This window comes from Leucoraja erinacea, chromosome 6 (genome assembly GCF_028641065.1).
Source record: "Leucoraja erinacea ecotype New England chromosome 6, Leri_hhj_1, whole genome shotgun sequence".
Lineage (NCBI taxonomy): Eukaryota > Metazoa > Chordata > Chondrichthyes > Rajiformes > Rajidae > Leucoraja > Leucoraja erinaceus.
Genome location: NC_073382.1, coordinates 2,976,095 through 2,993,674, shown reverse-complemented (window position 1 = coordinate 2,993,674; position 17,580 = coordinate 2,976,095). Strand labels below are relative to the sequence as shown.

The following is a 17,580-nucleotide window of genomic DNA, read 5'->3' as shown; positions in this document are numbered from 1 at the left end:
GGTACTATTCCCTTTATCCTGTATCTGTACACTGCGGACGGCGTGTTTGACACCACGTATAGTCTTTCCGCTGACTTGATAGCACGCAACAAAAAAACGTTTCCCTGTACCTCGGTACACGTGATAGTAAACTAAACTAACTTAACCCAGAGGCCCGTGATGCTGCATCATATATTATGGTCAAGGTTTTTTGTTTTAACATGGGAATCAGGGGATATGGAGATCGGGGAGGAGAGTGAGGCCATTTGGTTCAGGTGTGGCCATTTTGTTATAGAGCGGTTGTTTCACTGACCTGATCCGTAGCCATGACAACGTGGGCGTGGTGCCTCCGCCAAAGACCCAGACGGTGAAGAATACAATGAGCAGGGTGGTGGTGAACATCATCTGCCTGGCATACGTCGCGGTGTCTCGGATCGCCAGGGCGAAGGCCATGGCTCCTCTCAAACCTGCAGGGAGGCAAGTGCAGCGTTCATTTATTTTCAGAACGTGGAACGGTTCAGCCCAACAACAGGCCCTTCGGCCCACCATGTCTGTGTCAAACGTGACGCCAAGATCAACTCTTGTCATCTTGCACACAATCCATATCCCTCCGTTTCCCGGTGCCTATTCAAAAGTCTGAAAAATGCCACCAACATATCTCCCTCAGCCACAACCTCCAATGAGTTGCTGCCTTACAGCGCCAGAGATTACAGCCTAACGACCCTGTCCCACTTAGGAAACCTGAACGGAAACCTCTGGAGACTTTGCGCCCCGCCCAAGTTTTCCGTGCGGTTCCCGGAGGTTGCCGGAGGTTGCAGGCAGTGGAAGCAGGTAGGGAGACTGACAAAGACCCCCTGGGAACCGCACAGAAACCTCGGGTGGGGCACAAAGTCGCCAGAGGTTTCCGTTCAGGTTTCCTAAGTGGGACAGGGGCATTACAGCTTCGATCCTGACTACGGGTGCTGTCTTTGTGGAGTTAGTACATTCTCCCTGTGACCACGTGGGTTTTGGCCAGGTCCTCCTGTATTCCAAAGACCCAGAGGTTTATAGGTTAAGTGGCTTCAGTAGACTGTCCCTAGTGTGTGATGTACAGGGTGGTCGCTGGTCGGCGTGGATACGGTGGGCTGAACGACCTGTTCCCCCGCTGTATCTCTAAAGTCTAAACTTGCCCCACACATCTCCTTTAAACGTTGCTCCTCTCACCTTAAAGCAATGTCTTTGAGTAGTTGATTTTTTCCACCCTGTGGGAAAGGGATTTTGACTGTCTACCCTATCCATGCCTCTTATAATTTAATATACTTCTATCTGGTCTCCCCACAACCTCTGGCATTCCAAAGAAAACAATCCAAGTCTGTCCAGCCTCCCCCCTGTAGCTTTTCCTTTTGAAAAGCAGGCTGTGGTCATCAGCGGCAAGGCACAATTGATGCTCATCCTAAATGTATTTCTGTGCAGTTCAGAGCTAATGCTGTGTGTCTAGAGTCACATATCAATTAGATCAAATAGATCTGTGTTTCTTCTAAGGGAATGAACAAAATGATATTTTGTAAAAACCCATCGGACGGTATATGATCGTCATTAAGCCCTCAATCCATTGGAAAAAAGTCACGGGAAACATTTATTTAAAAACTGAGGCTATTTGTGCAGCATAGTGACACAGCTGCTGCCTCACAGGGTTTCATCCCGACCTCAGAATGTAAAAACTGTAAATTGTCCTCAATCTGTGTGGAGTTTGCATGATCTCTCCATGACCGCGTGGCTTTCCTTCGGGTGCTCCGGTTTCCTCCCACATCCCAAAGACGTGCGTGTTGATAGGTCAACTGGCCTCAGTAAAATTGCCCCCAATGTGTAGGGTGCGGATGCTAAACATAGATACATAGATCTACTGTCGTAGGGCGATCAAGGAAAGACTTCAAATACTGGAGTAATTCAGCGGGTCAGGCAGTAGCCCTGGAGGACACAGATAGGTGATGTTTTGGGTCGAGTCAATAGACAATAGACAATAGGTGCAGGAGTAAGCCATTCTCATAGCATCATCCTCACAGTTCACACTGCCACTCAGCTATGTGTCATCTGCAAATTTGCTAATGTTACTTTGAATCCCTTCATCCAAATCATTGATGTGGCCACAGGGGGCCACAGTTTAAGTATAAGAAACCAGGGGCCACACAGTTTAAGAATAAGGAGTAAGCCATTTAGAACGGAGGCGAGGAAACACTTTTTCTCACAGAGAGTGGCGAGTCTGTGGAATTCTCTGCCTCAGAGGGCGGTGGAGGCGGGTTCTCTGGATGCTTTCAAGATAGAGCTAGATAGGGCTCTTTAAAATAGCGGAGTCAGGGATATGGAGGAAGGCAGGAATGGGGTACTGATTGGGGATGATCAGCCATGATCACATTGCATGGCGGTGCTGGCTCGAAGGGCCGAATGGCCTACTCGTGCACCTATTGTCTATCGGTTCTGGACTCCCCCAACATCGGGAACATGTTTCCTGCCTCCAGCATGTCCAAACCCTTAACAATCTTATATGTTTCAATGAGATCCCCTCTCATTCTTCAGACATTTCTTCAAACTATGCCTGCCTGATCCATGGTGGGCTTGTGGGCCGAAGAGCTTGTTTCCATGCTGTGTCTCAAAATTAAACTCTAATCTAAAAACCTCGGCAAAATCCACAACAAGGGCACGCAAGGCCACAAAGAGAGTGTGGGAATCTGCGGGCAGCACGGGATTAGAGATTGTAAAAGAAAACAGAAGTATAAATTGCCAGGACATGAGAGGCGCTGCCCCACTATGGCAGTGTCATCTTCTGCATAGCACCAGAAGGCACAGCAGTGCAGATGGCAGATTTGTTGCCTCACAGCAGAGACCAGAGTTTGATTGTGACCACAGGTACAGTCTGTGTGGTGTTGAACACCCTCTGTGACCACATTGGTTTCCGGCTAGGCCGTGCAGGTTGGTCGGTTTACTAATCACTTGAAAATGATCTCTAGAGCGCAGGCAAATGGTAAAACCTGGGGGTGGGGGTGAGGGGCTGAGGAAGTCGGGATGGTAAGATATAGGATTAACTCGGATGTGTGTGGATGGGAGGTTGATGGTGTGCGCAGATTTGTTAGGCCGCAAAGCCTGTTTCCACTCTGTCTCACCTGACGGCAGAAAACTTTTCAGACGGCCACAGAAACATGTTTCAAAGCAAAAGCACCCACTTCCTTCTGTTCTGATCTACATCACAGACCAAAACCACAAGCACTAAAATAGATGTTATCGCCGTAATTGCATTTGCATTCATGCTACGAACATTGGCTGCAGCGAACATTGGCTGCAGCGTTTACTTCACTACCAAATGACCACACATCAAAAGTACTTCTTTAATTGCCGTCTGATATTGTGGGATAGTGAAAGATTTGAAATAAACACTTATCCTTCTTTGGTAGCATGTTCCGTCTGTTTTGGGTAAATCTTTTTCTGCATTAAAAAAGCATTCTACATTCGGAGCTGCACAGTGGTGCAGTGGTAGAGCTGTTGCCTTTCAGCGCCAGAGGCCTGGGCACCATCCACACTACGGGTGCTGTCTGCACAGATTTTGTACATTCTCCCCTTTTCCTAATCTGACACCATTTCAGTTAATAATCTGCCTTCATGTTCTTGCCACCAAAGTGGATAACCTCACATTTATCCACATTATACTGCATTTGCCGTGCATCTGTCCACTCACCCAACCTGTCCAAGTCACCCTGCAGCCTCATAGCATCCTCCTCGCAGCTCACACTGCCACCCAGCTTTGTGTCATCCACAAAATTGGAGATATCACATTTAAATCCCTCGTCTAAATCGTTAATATATATATTGTAAATAATTGGGGTCCGAGCACTGAGCCTTGCGGCACCCCACTAGTCACTGCCAGCCATTCTGATAAGGACCCGTTAATTCCTACTCTTTGCTTCCTGTCTGTCAATCAATTCTCTATCCATGTCAATACCCGACCCCCAATACCATGTGCTCTAATTTTGCACACCAATCTCTTGTGAGGGACCTTGTCAAAGGCTTTTTGAAAGTACAGATACACCACATCCACTGGCTCTCCCTTATCCATTCTACTTGTTACATCCTCAAAAAATTCCAGAAGATTAGTCAAGCATGATTTCCCCTTCATAAATCCATGCTGACTTTGACCGATCCTGTCACTGCTTTCCAAATGCGCTGTTATAACATCTTTAATAATTGACTCAAGCATCTTCCCCACTGCCGAGATGTAAGGCTAACTGGTCTATAATTCTCCATTTTCTTTCTCTCTTCTTCCATAAAAAGTGGAGTTAAGGCCCTGTCCCACTTACGCGATTTCTTCGGCGACTTGCCGGCACCCGTCACGGTCTCAGCAGGTTGCCGAAAATTTTCAACATGTTGAAAATCCAGCGGCGACCAGAAAAAGGTACGACTCTTTGGGCCACTACTCACGGCAATACAGGCGTCACCCCGCAACATGTCCACCTTATTATGAATGCTCCTTGCATTAAGACACAAAGCTTTCAGGTTTGTTTTACTTATCTCCCTTCTACCTTTTGCTTCTGTCCTCCTTTAATGGCCCTCTGTCTCTTTCCCTTCGTTCCCAACCCCCTGCACCGTGAGTTTAAACGTGGCCAACTGAGACGAGGAAAAACTTTTTCACCCAGAGGGATGTGAATCTGTGCAATTCTCTGCCACAGAGGGCAGTGGAGGCCAATTCACTGGGTGTTTACAAGTGAGAATTAGATTTAGCTCTTAGGGTTAGCGGAATCAAGGGATATGGGGGAAAAGCAGGAATAGGGTACTGATTTTGGATGATCAGCCATGATCATATTGAATGGCGGTGCTGGCTCGAAGGGCCAAAAGGTTTACTCCTGCACCTACTTTCTATGTTTCTATCCTACCACAACTAGAGAGCAGTCCTGATCTACTCTACCACATTGGAGACCCTTGGACTATCTTTGATAGGACTTTACTGGCTCTATCTTGCACAAAACGTTATTCCATTTTTCATGTATCTGGCTCGATTGTAATCATGTATTGTCTTTCCGCTGACTGGTTAGCACGCAGCAAAAGCTTTTCACTGTACCCATTACACGTGACAATGAACTAAATAAAGGGTTTCTCGGCAGTGATCTTAATAGACAATAGGTGCAGGAGTAGGCCCTTCGAGCCAGCACCGCCATTCAATGTGATCATGGCTGAACATCCCCAATCAGTACCCCGTTCCTGCCTTCTCCCCATATCCCCTGACCCCACTATTTTAAGAGCCCAATCTAGCTCTCTCTTGTTAGCATCCAGAGAACCTGCCTCCACCGCCCTCTGAGGTAAAGGATCACCTGCCGATCGATCCGTACCTGCAATCATCATCATGTGTTGGAAGTTCCAGCCGATCTTGTGCTTTCTGCCCAAGTTCAGGAAAAAAGACAGTGGGTAAATATTTGCGGCTCTGCCCAGCAGGATAGCGATCTGGCCAGCGGCAGCTAAGGAGCTTAAAATAGAGAGGCACGAGAAATTGTAGAGGCTGGGATCTTGAACGTAACACAAAGTGCTGGACTAACTCAGCGGGCCAAACAGCACATGTCCAATGAATGGACAGGCGACGTTTCGGGTCACGAGCGTTCTCCGGTGTTTAACCCTGGCGAAAACGGGTCAATACTGAGGCACCTTAAGGGGGGGTTTCACACGAAATCATCTATGATGCAGCAACATAGCCATTCAGAATGTTCTGCATCCCCCCCTCCATACATAGATATGTGGGCTGGTGGGTTAACTGACCATGGTACATGCTTGAATTTGTGCTTCAGCTGAATCCCCAACCATCCTAAAAGGCACAAAATGCTGGAGTAACTCCACGGGACAGGCAGCATCTCTGGAGAGAAGGAATGGTTGACACTTCGGGTCGAGACCCTTCTTCTATCACCCTACCAGCTTCCCACTATGCGACAAAAAAAGCTTTTCATTGTACCTCGGTACACGTGACAATAAACTAAACTAAACCAAGAATGTCCTCTTGGATTCAAAAATAGGGATTATTTCTGTACCCTTTTTTCATGAAAGTTCAAGGCTGCCACTGAAGTTGAATTCTCTTGCACTTGCATGAGTTTGCAAATCAAGCATTCTCCAAGTCTGCTAAGTGGCCCGGAGGAGGGTGGTGGGGGGGGGGGGGGGGAAACATAGAAACAAGACTTAGGTGCAGGAGTAGGCCATTCGGCCCACCCAAGCCTGCACCGCCATTCAATATGATCATGGCTGATCATCCAACTTTACACTAGGCATTTTGCAAAAAGGGCCTTCTTTCATTGCACAGTTGTACCCCCTGATGGCCCTTAGCCACAAAGGCCACAGCTAACTCCCTCTTAAATGGGGTTGAAGACGTGAACTGGCCTCATACTGCCCAAACCCTGTGGCAGAGAGTTCCAGAGATTCCCACAACTCTCTGTGTGAAAAAAGTTCTTCTAATCTCGGTCCTAAAAGATTTCCTCTTATCCTTAAACTGTGTGTGGCCCCTTGTTCTGGACTTCCCCAACATCGGGCACTATCTTCCTGCATCTAGCCTGTCCAACCCCTTAAGCAAATTTTGTAAGTTTCTATAAGATCCCCTCTCAATCTCCTAAATTCTAGATGGGTATAAACCAAGTCTATCCAGTCTTTCTTCATAGACAGTCCTGACATCGCAGGAATCGAACCGGCTACCTGGTGAACCGTCTCTGCACTCCCTCTATGGCACTTTAGTCCTTCCTCAGATTTGGATCAGGAGCGTTTGAGAAAGCTGACATTTAAATAAGGATGCTTCAACATCTTATTGAAACACCCAAGTTACAAAGGCCTAAAGGAGTGGATGTGGAGAAGATGTTTCCAGTACAAATGTCTACACTGAGGGCATTTTAGAACAAAAAGGGACCTACATTTAAATTGAACAGGAGGAGTTGGTGAGGCCATTTAGAGTACTGGCAATAATTCACAAAGGAAGACACAAAAATCCCCCAGAAATACTTTGGGGACCGAAGACGTGATTCTGAACTGACGGGAATCCACATTAGTCAGGAAAGTAGAAAATATCTAAGTTTTCCGACTAGGAAAAGAGGAAATTCAGCGAACTTCGAATAGCTGACCAGGGAAAAACAAAAATGCATTAGGGCACAATAATAATAATAATAATAATCTTATTTATATAGCACATTTTTAGTCAACTTGCATTGACCCCAAAGTGCTTCACATAATTACATTACATTTACACACAGGCAAAGGTGGGTGTAGTGTCTTGCCCCAAGGACACAACGACAGTTGCTTGCCATAGCGGGATTTGAACCGGCTACCAGACTGATCCCGGTCGCCAGCCGAACACTTATGCCCAAAGACTGGCCAGACTGTCGTCCCAGTAACTCACTAAAGTAACACACTTTAGAGGGGATCTTACTAGAAACTAACAAAAGCGTTTGGTGGCGCTGGCTGTTTACAGGAAGATGTTGGGGAGTCCATCTTATTGAAACTTACTGAATTATGAAATCCCTAAAAACCGTGGATGTGGAGAACTTTGTTCACACAGAGAGTGGTGAGTGTCTGGGTCCTGAGGGCACAGCCTTAGAACAAAAAGACATACCTTTAAAATGAATGAGGAGGACGTTGGTGAGGCTGTATTTAGAGTATTGTGTTCAATTCACTAAGGAAGACACAAACAATCTCCCAGAAATACTTCGGGACCGAGGATCTAGTGGGAGGGAGGAACTGAAGGGAATCCACATTAGTCATGAAATGGTATTAGGTAAACTGTTGGGACGGAAGGCAGATAAATCCACAGGGCCTGATGGTCTGCATCCTGGAGTACTCAAGGAAGTGGCCCTGAAAATCGTCGATACACTGGTGATCATTTTCCAATGTTTTCTCAACTCAGGATCAATTCCTGTGGACTGGAGGGTAGCAAATATAACTCCACTTTTTAAGAAAGGAGGGAGAGAGAAAACAGGGAATGATAGACCAGTTAGCCTTACATCGGTGGTGGGGAAGATGCTTGAGTCGATTATTAAAGATGTCATAGCAGCACATTTGGAAAGCAGTGACAGGATCGGTCAAAGTCAGCATGGATTTATGAAGGGGAAATCATGCTTGACTAATCTTCTGGAATTTCTTGAGGATGTAACAAGTAGAATTGGTAAGGGAGAGCCAGTGGATGTGGTGTATCTTTACTTTCAAAAATACTTTGAAAAGGTTCCACACAAGATTACTGTGTAAAATCAGAGCACATGGTATTGGCAGGTAGGGTATTGACATGGATAGAGAACTGCTTGGCAGACAGGAAGCAAAGAGTAGGAATTAACGGGACCTTATCAGCATGGCAAGCAATGAATAGTGTTGTGCTGCAGGTCTAGGGGAAATGAGGACATGTTTAAGGCGAGGGGGCAAAGATTTAATACGAATCTGAGGGGTAACTTTTTCACACAATGTGTGGTGGATGTATGGTACAACCTGCCAGAGGAGGTAGTTGAGACAGGTACTATTGCAATGTTTAAGAAACATTTTGACAGGTACATGGATGGGACAGGTTTAGAGGGATATGGGCCAAATGCATGCAGGTGGGACTGATGTATATGGGACATGTTGGTCGGTTTGGGCAGGTGGGGCCGAAGGGCCTGTTTAAACATCGTATGACTCCGACTCTGTGGGTCAGGCAGCATCTGTGGAGTGAATGGACACACACAACTTTGGGCCAGTATCCTCTACTTGGAAGAGCAGACAGAGGGGGGGCAGTGAGAGAGGGTCTCAAGAGAGAGCAGGAGGAGTTCTTCAAAGTAGCCATTCTTCAAGAAGGTTGAGGTGCAAGAGATTGCAGATGCTGCATTCTTGAGCAGAACAACATTTTGGCAAGTATTGGAAGAACTCAGCGGGTCATGCAGTATCTATAATAGAATTACTGCACAAGTTATAGTAGTAGAATTAGGCCATTCAGCCCATCGAGTCCACACCACCATTCAATCATGACTGATCACTGCCTCCTGATCCAATTTTCCTGCCTTCTCCCCATAACCTTTTACACCCGTTCTAATCAAGAATTTGTCTATCTCTGCCTTAAAAATATCCAGTGACTTGGCCTCCACAGCCCTCTGTGGCAATGAGTTCCACAGATTCACTACCCTCCGACAAAAGAGTTAGATAGAGCTCTTGGGGCTAATGGAGTCAAGGGATATGGGGAGAAGGCAGGCATTGATAGGGGACGATCAGCCATGATCACAATGAATGGCGGTGCTGGCTCGAAGGGCCGAATGGCCTCCTCCTGCACCAATTTTCTATGTTTCTATCTAAGTTCCTCCTCACCTCCTTTCTAAAAGATTGCCCTTTAATTCTGAGACTATGATCTCTGGTCCAAGACTCTCCCACCAGTGGAAACATCCTTTCCACATCCACTCTATCTATGCCTTTCATTATTCAGTAAATGTCAATGAGGATCCCCCCTCAACCTTCTAAACAACCAGCGAGTAGAGGCCCGGTGCCGTCAAACTCTCCTTATACTTCCAATTGTCCTGACTGCAAATTAACATTATAAGTCCAAACACATTGAGGACGGACACCATTGAGACCCCATACCTGCTTTGTTCGATCTCTTGATTCTGGCGACAGATTGTTGTAAGTATAATGAGCCTGTGTGATACCACAGAAGAGAACAGACACCACACCTGCAAGTGAAGAAAACAAAATTTGTGAAACTCTCCTCAATTTAGAAACCTCATCGGTGAAAACGTCAATGCAGGAAGATAGCAGGTGCAAGATCTCTGCACACAACACCGGCTCACAACAAACAATTCTCATTTCGCTGTCTCCAGAGCCCCTTTCATGCATTTATATTTTCTCTTCTGGCACGTCCCTGTATGTTACCTGAAAAGCAGAAAGGTGGATTGTACCATGGTGCAACAAATGAAAAACTATTCTGGAAAAGCATTGCTCTCCTTATCGCAAGACTACTGCAATGTCAGACGTGCTACCTTTCAGTTGAAATATGAAACCAAGACCCCGTTTGCCCCGGGAAGAAAATAAATGATCTCTCTTCACCAAATCATTGTCGACTTCAGGAGGCACAGCACCGACTTAGCCCCCCTACACATTAACGGCGAGTGTGTGGAGAGGGTCAACACCTTCCGGTTTCTCGGCGTCCATATCGCGGCTGACATCTCCTGGACGGCCCACACGACAGCGGTCATCAAGAAGGCTCAGCAGCGGCTGCACTTCCTGAGGGTCCTCAGGAAGCACAACCTGGACTCTAACCTGCTGCTGACCTTGTACTGCTCGTCCATCGAGAGCCTGCTGACATACTGCATTACAGCATGGTATGGCAGCTGTACCATGGCAGACGGGGAGAGGCTTCAGAGGGTAACCAGGCCAGCGCAGAGGATCATGGGCTGCCCTCTCCCCTCCCTGATGGACATCTGACACACCTCCCGCTGCCTTAGCAGGGCAAAGAAGATCATGACAAGACAGCTCCCATCCTGCGTTTGGACTGTTCGACCTGCTGCACTCTGGAAGGCGCTATAGGTGCATCACATCCAGGTCAAACAGACTCAGGAATAGCTGCTTCCCGAGAATTATATCTACACCATAAATTCAAATCCACACAGCTGATGTGACTAAACCGTCCCAACACGGACTTCCAGGACTATATATGTATATATGTATGTAGCGCCGTAGAATTTGTGCACCTATTCCCCCCCCCCCCCATCTCCCTTCGTGTTTTGTTTTTCTGTTTCTTATTTTTTGTTTAGTGTAAAATTGTGTATGTATGCACTGAGTACGAGCAGCTTTCAGTTTCACTGTACATGTATAGTGACAACTAAATGGCATATCAAATCAATATCAGGAATTTATATGAAATTCAAAAATGAAATCTTGACAAATAATCATAATGTTCCTAAATGTTTGCATTTTTTTAAATTTGCACTAGCGTACACAAAATAAAATCATTTCATTGGGAAAGATAACAGTGCACATATTCCAGAGCTAAGCATTGCATTTTAACATTAAGGAACCATCGTTAGAAAATGGTTTCCAAAGATACACATGACATTTCCAACAAGCTTCTGACATTTCAGGTCCAACAGTTGGCAGTAAACTGGGACTCGAAAGATTTTTTGTTGTGCAAGATCAGATTCAATTTCGTTGCTATTTTTCCCATTCTAGGGAGACACAGGGCGTCGCGGTGTGCCCGCGCCGCCGCCATTTTGTAGGCAAAAAGATGTGCAAGTTTGTAGGTTAATTGGCCTCTGTAAATTCCCCCCGACTGTGCACGGGGTGGATGCAAAAGCAGTGAAAATATAGAACGAGAATGAACAATGTTTGCCTGGACTTGGACTGACAGACCCGTTTCCATGCTGTATCTTTCAATAAATCTTCTGTCGATAATTCTCAGTGTCAAGTGGATCTTGGCTTAAAACCCTGTGTAAGAAAGAACTGCAGATGCTGGTTTAAATCGAAGGTAGACACAAAATGCTGGAGTAATTCAACGGGTGAGGCAGCATCTCTGGAGAGAAGGAATTGGACGACTTTTGGGGTCGAGACATCACCCATTCTTACTCTCCAGAGATGCTGCCTCACCCGTTGAGTTACTCCAGCATTTTATGTCCATCTGTGTTGTAACCTGCTAATCTACTTCTGATGTCCCATTTTTTTCTCATGTTAAACTCAGCCATCAAAGGTTTTGCCGTTCTAACGAGCACAGCAGTGATCTTATATTAATGTGATAGGAGCAGAATTAGGCCATTCAGCCCATCAAGTCTACTCCGCCATTCAATCATGGCCGATCTATCTCTCCCTCCAAACCCCATTCTCCTGCCCTCTCCCCAAATTTGTCCCGCACATCTTCTTTTAAACTTTGCCAGTTTCATCTTTTTAAATGTCATTGCGTTTGTTCTGGGATCTCTCAGGGAAGGGGGGGGGGTGCTCGGTCTTAATCAGATGTTTTTGTGATGTGTCATCAGAGTGCATGCCTGGATTTTGTGCTGAAGTCCCTGAAATAGAACTTGAATCTACGGCCATTTGATTCAGGAAGTGAACGATAAATTTGCTACTGTCAGCGTAGAATTCTAAACCACAGTTTCACAGACACTTCCCTATAGCCCCCAGTAATACCCTGTGAAAATCTCGATCTGTTTGTTTGAAGTACAATGGACATGAAGGGCTCTTGTTTGCTTAGAGCTAAAGATCAAAGGCTAGTTTGTCTCCTTGCATTTTACTTTGCAGAATCTGTTGTTGAGGTCCTTGTGATCATAAGTGACAGGAGCAGAATTAGGCCATTCAGCCCATCAATTCTGCTTCGCTGTTCAATCATGGCTGATCTATCTTTTCCTTTTAACCCCATTCCTTGACACCCGTACTAATCAAGAATCTATCTCTGCCTTAAAAATATCCATTGGCCTCCACAGCCTTCCGTGGCAATGAATTACACAGATTCACCACCCTCTGACTAAAAATATTCCCCATCTCCTTCCAAAAGGAATGTCCTTTAATTCTAAGGCTATGACCTCTGGTTCAAGACTCTCCCACTAGTGGAAACATCATTTCCAAATCCACTCCATCCAAGCCTTTCACTATTCAGTAAGTTTCAATGAGATCCCCCTCATCCTTCTAAGCGTGTACAGGCCCAGTGCTGTCAAACGCCCATTATATGTTAACCCACTCATTTCTGGGGTCATTCCTGTAAACCTCCTCTGGACTCTCTCCAGAGCCAGCACATCCTTCCTCAGATATGGTGCCTAAAATTGCTCACAATACTCCAAATGCAGCCTGACCAGTGCCTTCTAGAGCCTCAGCATTACATCCCTCCTCTTGTAATCTAGCCCTCTTGAAATGAGTAGCCTCTTCTTTCTCTAATTACACTACTGGGCCTACAGCAGATACATCCCATATCTTTCCTTTGTAGCAATCTCTCCTGTGGGACCTTGCCAAAGGCCTGACTGGTCCATGTGGACTACTTCAGCAACACTGCCCGCAGCAATACACTTAGTTACCTCTTCAAAAAAAATCAATCAATTTGATTAGACAGGATCTCCCCTGAGACAGCTGGGTTGACTATTATTGATTAATTCCTGCCTTTCCTTGTGTAGGTTAATCCTGTGCCTCATAAGTATGTTTTAATCACTTGTTTACCATTAACCTTAACAGTGGTGCGTGCAGCGGTCGAGTTCCTGCCTTACAGCGCCAGAGACCCGGGTTGGATCCCGACTACGGGTGCTTGTCTCTACAGAGTTTGTACGTTCTCCCTGTGAGTTGTCTCAGAGAACTTCACTTTCCTCCCACACTACAAAGACGTACAGGTTTGTACGTCAATTGGCTTGGTATAAAATGTAAATTATCCCTGCAATTCACAAGCCTGTAATTACTTGGCTTGTGAAATTACTTGGAAACACTTTTTCTCACAGAGAGTGGTGAGTCTGTGGAATTCTCTGCCTCAGTGGGCGGTGGAGGCAAGTTCTCTGGATGCTTTCAAGAGAGAGCTAGATAGGGCTCTTAAAGATAGCGGAGTCAGGGGATATGGGGAGAAGGCAGGAACGGGGTACTGATTGGGGATGATCAGCCATGATCACATTGAATGGCGGTGCTGGCTCGAAGGGCCGAATGGCCTACTCCTGCAACTATTGTCTATTGTCCCTGCCTGGAGAATCTCAAATATGATGGTTTCTATTCATCTGGGATCTCACTTCCGACTTACTTGGGGAAAGGGGAAGGGTAAGGGTTTCAGCAGATGCAAACAAGAATTAGAATAGCAGCAAAACTTCCAGAGTGTATTTCTTCCGTTTAGCTCCACTGCGCTTCAGCCTTAAAAAAAACTGCACCTCTACTATATGTAGTGTGGTATTGTCAGCACCCTTCAAATCTTGCTGCAGCTGTGACCAAGATAGGTGGACAGTTTAGAGCCATGGGCTTTGAGCTCTGTCCATCATTCAACTTGATTGAAGTCAACTGTGTCCATTCACCATATATCTCCATATCTCTAATGACTTTTATCAAATAAAACTCCATCAGTCCAAGTTTCGAATGCCCCTGTTCCCTATATTTTTCCCCCGGGTGTTTTAGCTTTTCACTTTTCCTTGTCAGGAAGTGCTTCCCAACTCCTGAGCGGTCCAGATCCAACTTTAAGGCGGTGGTCAACATTTCCTGGATTCTTCACAAGAGGAAATAATTTGAGTCTCCATTTATCAAACCCGATAATCATCTTAACAATTCAATCAGATGATCCTTTAATCTTCAATGCTTGAGGGAGTGCCATGTTTGTTTATACAACCCATCCTTAATGTCTCAGTAATTGCGTGCTCTGGAGCAATGTTCAGACAGCTCTGGGTTAAAGTCACAAGGGCCACACACAATGGTTACTTTTGCTTCATCAGTTTGGAGTTAGTGAAAGCAATGCCAAGGCTACACCCAGCTTTAAACCGCTGCATTTCTGGGAGCCTGTGGAGGTCCAGGCATTGTGTACACACTGTGTCTCTTTATTAATAGGTACAGCTCCGGCACTCATGCGCATTCAGTAAACATTGAACTAAAATCCTTGCCGTCGTTCGTGATCACATCAGTTAACCTCCAACTCCTTTGTTCTCTAATCTCACCAACGGCCTGATTCCCCCTTACCGCAAGATTGGTCGGCCCAAATCACGAGAGTTCAAACTCGACAATCGAAGGTTCGAGAATGTGGCTTGGCCACAAGATGGCGCCACAAGCCTGCTTTAATGCTTGTAAACATCCACTGGCTCTGACAAGCTGGGAGCAGAGCTGTAGTATCATAGGATTTGCAATGGAGTGCTTTAGCCTGGTCCTTCTTTTATCATAGAATGGTTGTAGCACAGAATGCAGCCATTTGGCCCATCATATCTGCCCTGCCTCTCTACGAGTTCCAATCCCCCTTGGATCTTTCTCCACAGCCTTCTCATCAAAGCATATTCATCTTTTGAGAATTTGGGGAAAGGGGTATAACATAGCAAAGAGTAGCGGGAAGCCAGAGGATTGGGAAACGTTCAAAGGACATCAGAAGGTAACAAAAAGGGCAATACGGGGTGAAAAGATGAAGTACGAGGGTAAGCTGGCCAAGAATATAAAGAAGGATAATAAAAGCTTCTTTAGGTATGTTAAGAGAAAAAGATTAGTAAAGACAAAAGTGGGTCCCTTGAAGGCAGAAACAGGTGAAATTATTAAGGGGACAAGGAAATGGCAGACGACTTGAACAGGTACTTTGGTTCTGTTTTCACTAAGGAAGACACAAACAATCTCCCAGATGTACTAGAGGACAGAGGATCTAGGGAGAGAGAGGAATTGGAAAAAATTGCATTGGGAGAGAAATAGTATTGGGTGGACTGATGGGACTGAAGGCTGATAAATCCCCAGGGCCTGATGGACTGCATCCCACGGTACTCAAGGGGGTGTATCTAGAAACCGTGGATGCATTGGTGATCATTTTCCAATGTTCTGTAGATTCAGGATCGGTTCCTGTGGATTGGAGGGTAGCTAATGTTATCACAATTTTCAAGAAAGGAACGAGAGAGAAAAAACGGGGAATTATAGACCAGTTAGCCTGACTTCGGTGGTGGGGAAGATGCTGGAGTCAATTATTAAAGAAGTAATAACAGCACATTTGGATAGCAGTAAAAGGATTGGTCCAAGTCAGCATGGATTTATGAAGGGGAAATCCTGCTTGACAAACTGGAAGTTTTTGAGGATGTGACAAGTAAAATGGATGAAGGAGAGCTAGTGGATGTATCTGGACTTTCAGAAAGCCTTTGATAAGGTCCCACACAGGAGATTAGTGGACAAAATTAGAGCACGTGGTATTGGGGGTAGGGTAAAGACATGGATAGAGAATTGGTTGGCAGACGGGAAACAAAGAGTAGGAATAAACGGGTCCCTGTCAGAATGGCAGGCAGTGGCGAGTGGAGTGCCGCAAGGCTCGCTGCTGGGGCTGCAACTATTTACAATATATATGAATGATTTAGGTGATGCAATTAAAAGTAACATTAGCAAATTTGCAGATGACACAAAGCTGGGTGGCAATGTGAACTGTGAAGAGGATGCTAGGAGGTTGCAGGGTGACTTGGACAGGTTGAATGAGTGGGCAGATGCGTGGCAGATGCAGTATAATGTAGATAAATGTGAGGTTATCCACTATGGCGGCAAGAACAAGGAGGCAGATTATTACCTCAATGGTGTCAGATTAGGGAAAAGGGAAGTGCAACGAGACCTGGGTGTCCTTGTACACCAGTCACTGAAAGTAAACATGCAGGTACAGCAGGCAGTGTTGGCCTTCATAACAACAGGATTTGAGTACAGGAGCAAAGAGGTCCTTCTGCAGTTGTACAGGGCCCTGGTAAGACCACATCTGGAGTATTGTGTACAGTTTTGGTCTCCTAATTTGAGGAAGGACATCCTTGCTATCGAGGGAGTGCAGCGACGGTTCACAAGGTTAATCCCCGGGATGGCGGAACTATCATATGAGGAAAGATTGGAAAGACTGGGCTTGTATTCACTGGAGTTTATAAGGTTGAGAGGGGATCTTCTAGAAACATAAATTTATAAAAGGACTGGACAAGCTAGATGCGGGAAAAAATGTTCCCACTGTTGGGGAGACAGAACCAGGGGCTACAGTCTTAGAATAAAGGGGAGGCCCTTTAACTTTTTCACCCAGATACATAGAAAATAGAGCCAGCACCCCCATTGAATATGATCATTGCTGATCATCTAACATCAGTACCCCATTCCTGCTTTTCCCCCATATCCCTTCATTCCTTTAGCCCTAAGAGCTAAAACTAACTCTCTCTTGAAAACATCCAGTGAATTGGCCTCCACTGCCTTCTGTGGCAGAGAATTCCACAGATTTATAACTCTCTGGGTGAAAAAGTTTTTCCTCATCTCAGTCCTAAATGGCCTACCTTTTATTCTTAAACAGTGACCCCTGGTTTTGGACTCCACCAACATCAGGAACATTTTTTCTGCATCTAGCCCGTCCAATCCTTTAAGAATTTTATATGTTTCTATAAGATCCCCTCTCATTCTAAATTCCAGTGAATACAAGCCCAGTCGACCCATTCATTCATCGTATGACAGTCCCGCCATCCGGGAATTAACCTGGTGAACCTACGCTGCAATCCCTCAATAGCAATAATGTCCTTCCTCAAATAAGGAGACTAAGACTGCACATGATACTCCAGGTGCAGTCTCACCAAGGCCCTGTACAACTGCAGTAGGATCTCCTTGCTCCTAAATCCTCGTGCAATTAAGCTGTCTTCACTGCCTGCTGTATCTGCATGCTTACTTTCAGTGACTGATGTACAAGGACACCCAGGTCTCGTTGCACCTCCCCTTTTCCTAATCTGACACCATTCAGATAATAATTTGCCTTCCTGTTCTTGCCACCAAAGTGGATAACCTCACATTTATCCACCTTATACTGCATCTGCCATGCATCTGCCCACTCCTCCCTACCCTTCACCAAAGAGAACAACTTTCCACAGTCTACTCTGTCTTGACCCTTCCTCCTGACATTTCCCCATGGCTTATTTTCCTCTCACCCTGTCTAATCACAAGTAACTGTTGTCGTTCAATGTGGCAACCACCCCTACAAATCTTCCAGATCCTCTC

The 17,580-nt window shown here is 45.7% G+C and overlaps 1 protein-coding gene across 1 annotated transcript in view; it reads right to left on the bottom strand.

The window, feature by feature from the left end:
* LOC129697804 (sodium/hydrogen exchanger 7-like) overlaps positions 1-17,580 on the bottom strand; it is a 151,023-nt gene that overhangs the window by 54,515 nt on the left and 78,928 nt on the right. Inside the window, exons 9-11 of the mRNA XM_055636430.1 lie at positions 9,481-9,644; positions 5,331-5,442; positions 293-446 (exon numbers count right to left, since the gene is read on the bottom strand). Of these exons, the coding sequence (XP_055492405.1) occupies positions 293-446; positions 5,331-5,442; positions 9,481-9,644 (430 nt within the window). The remainder of the gene's footprint in view (positions 1-292; positions 447-5,330; positions 5,443-9,480; positions 9,645-17,580) is intronic.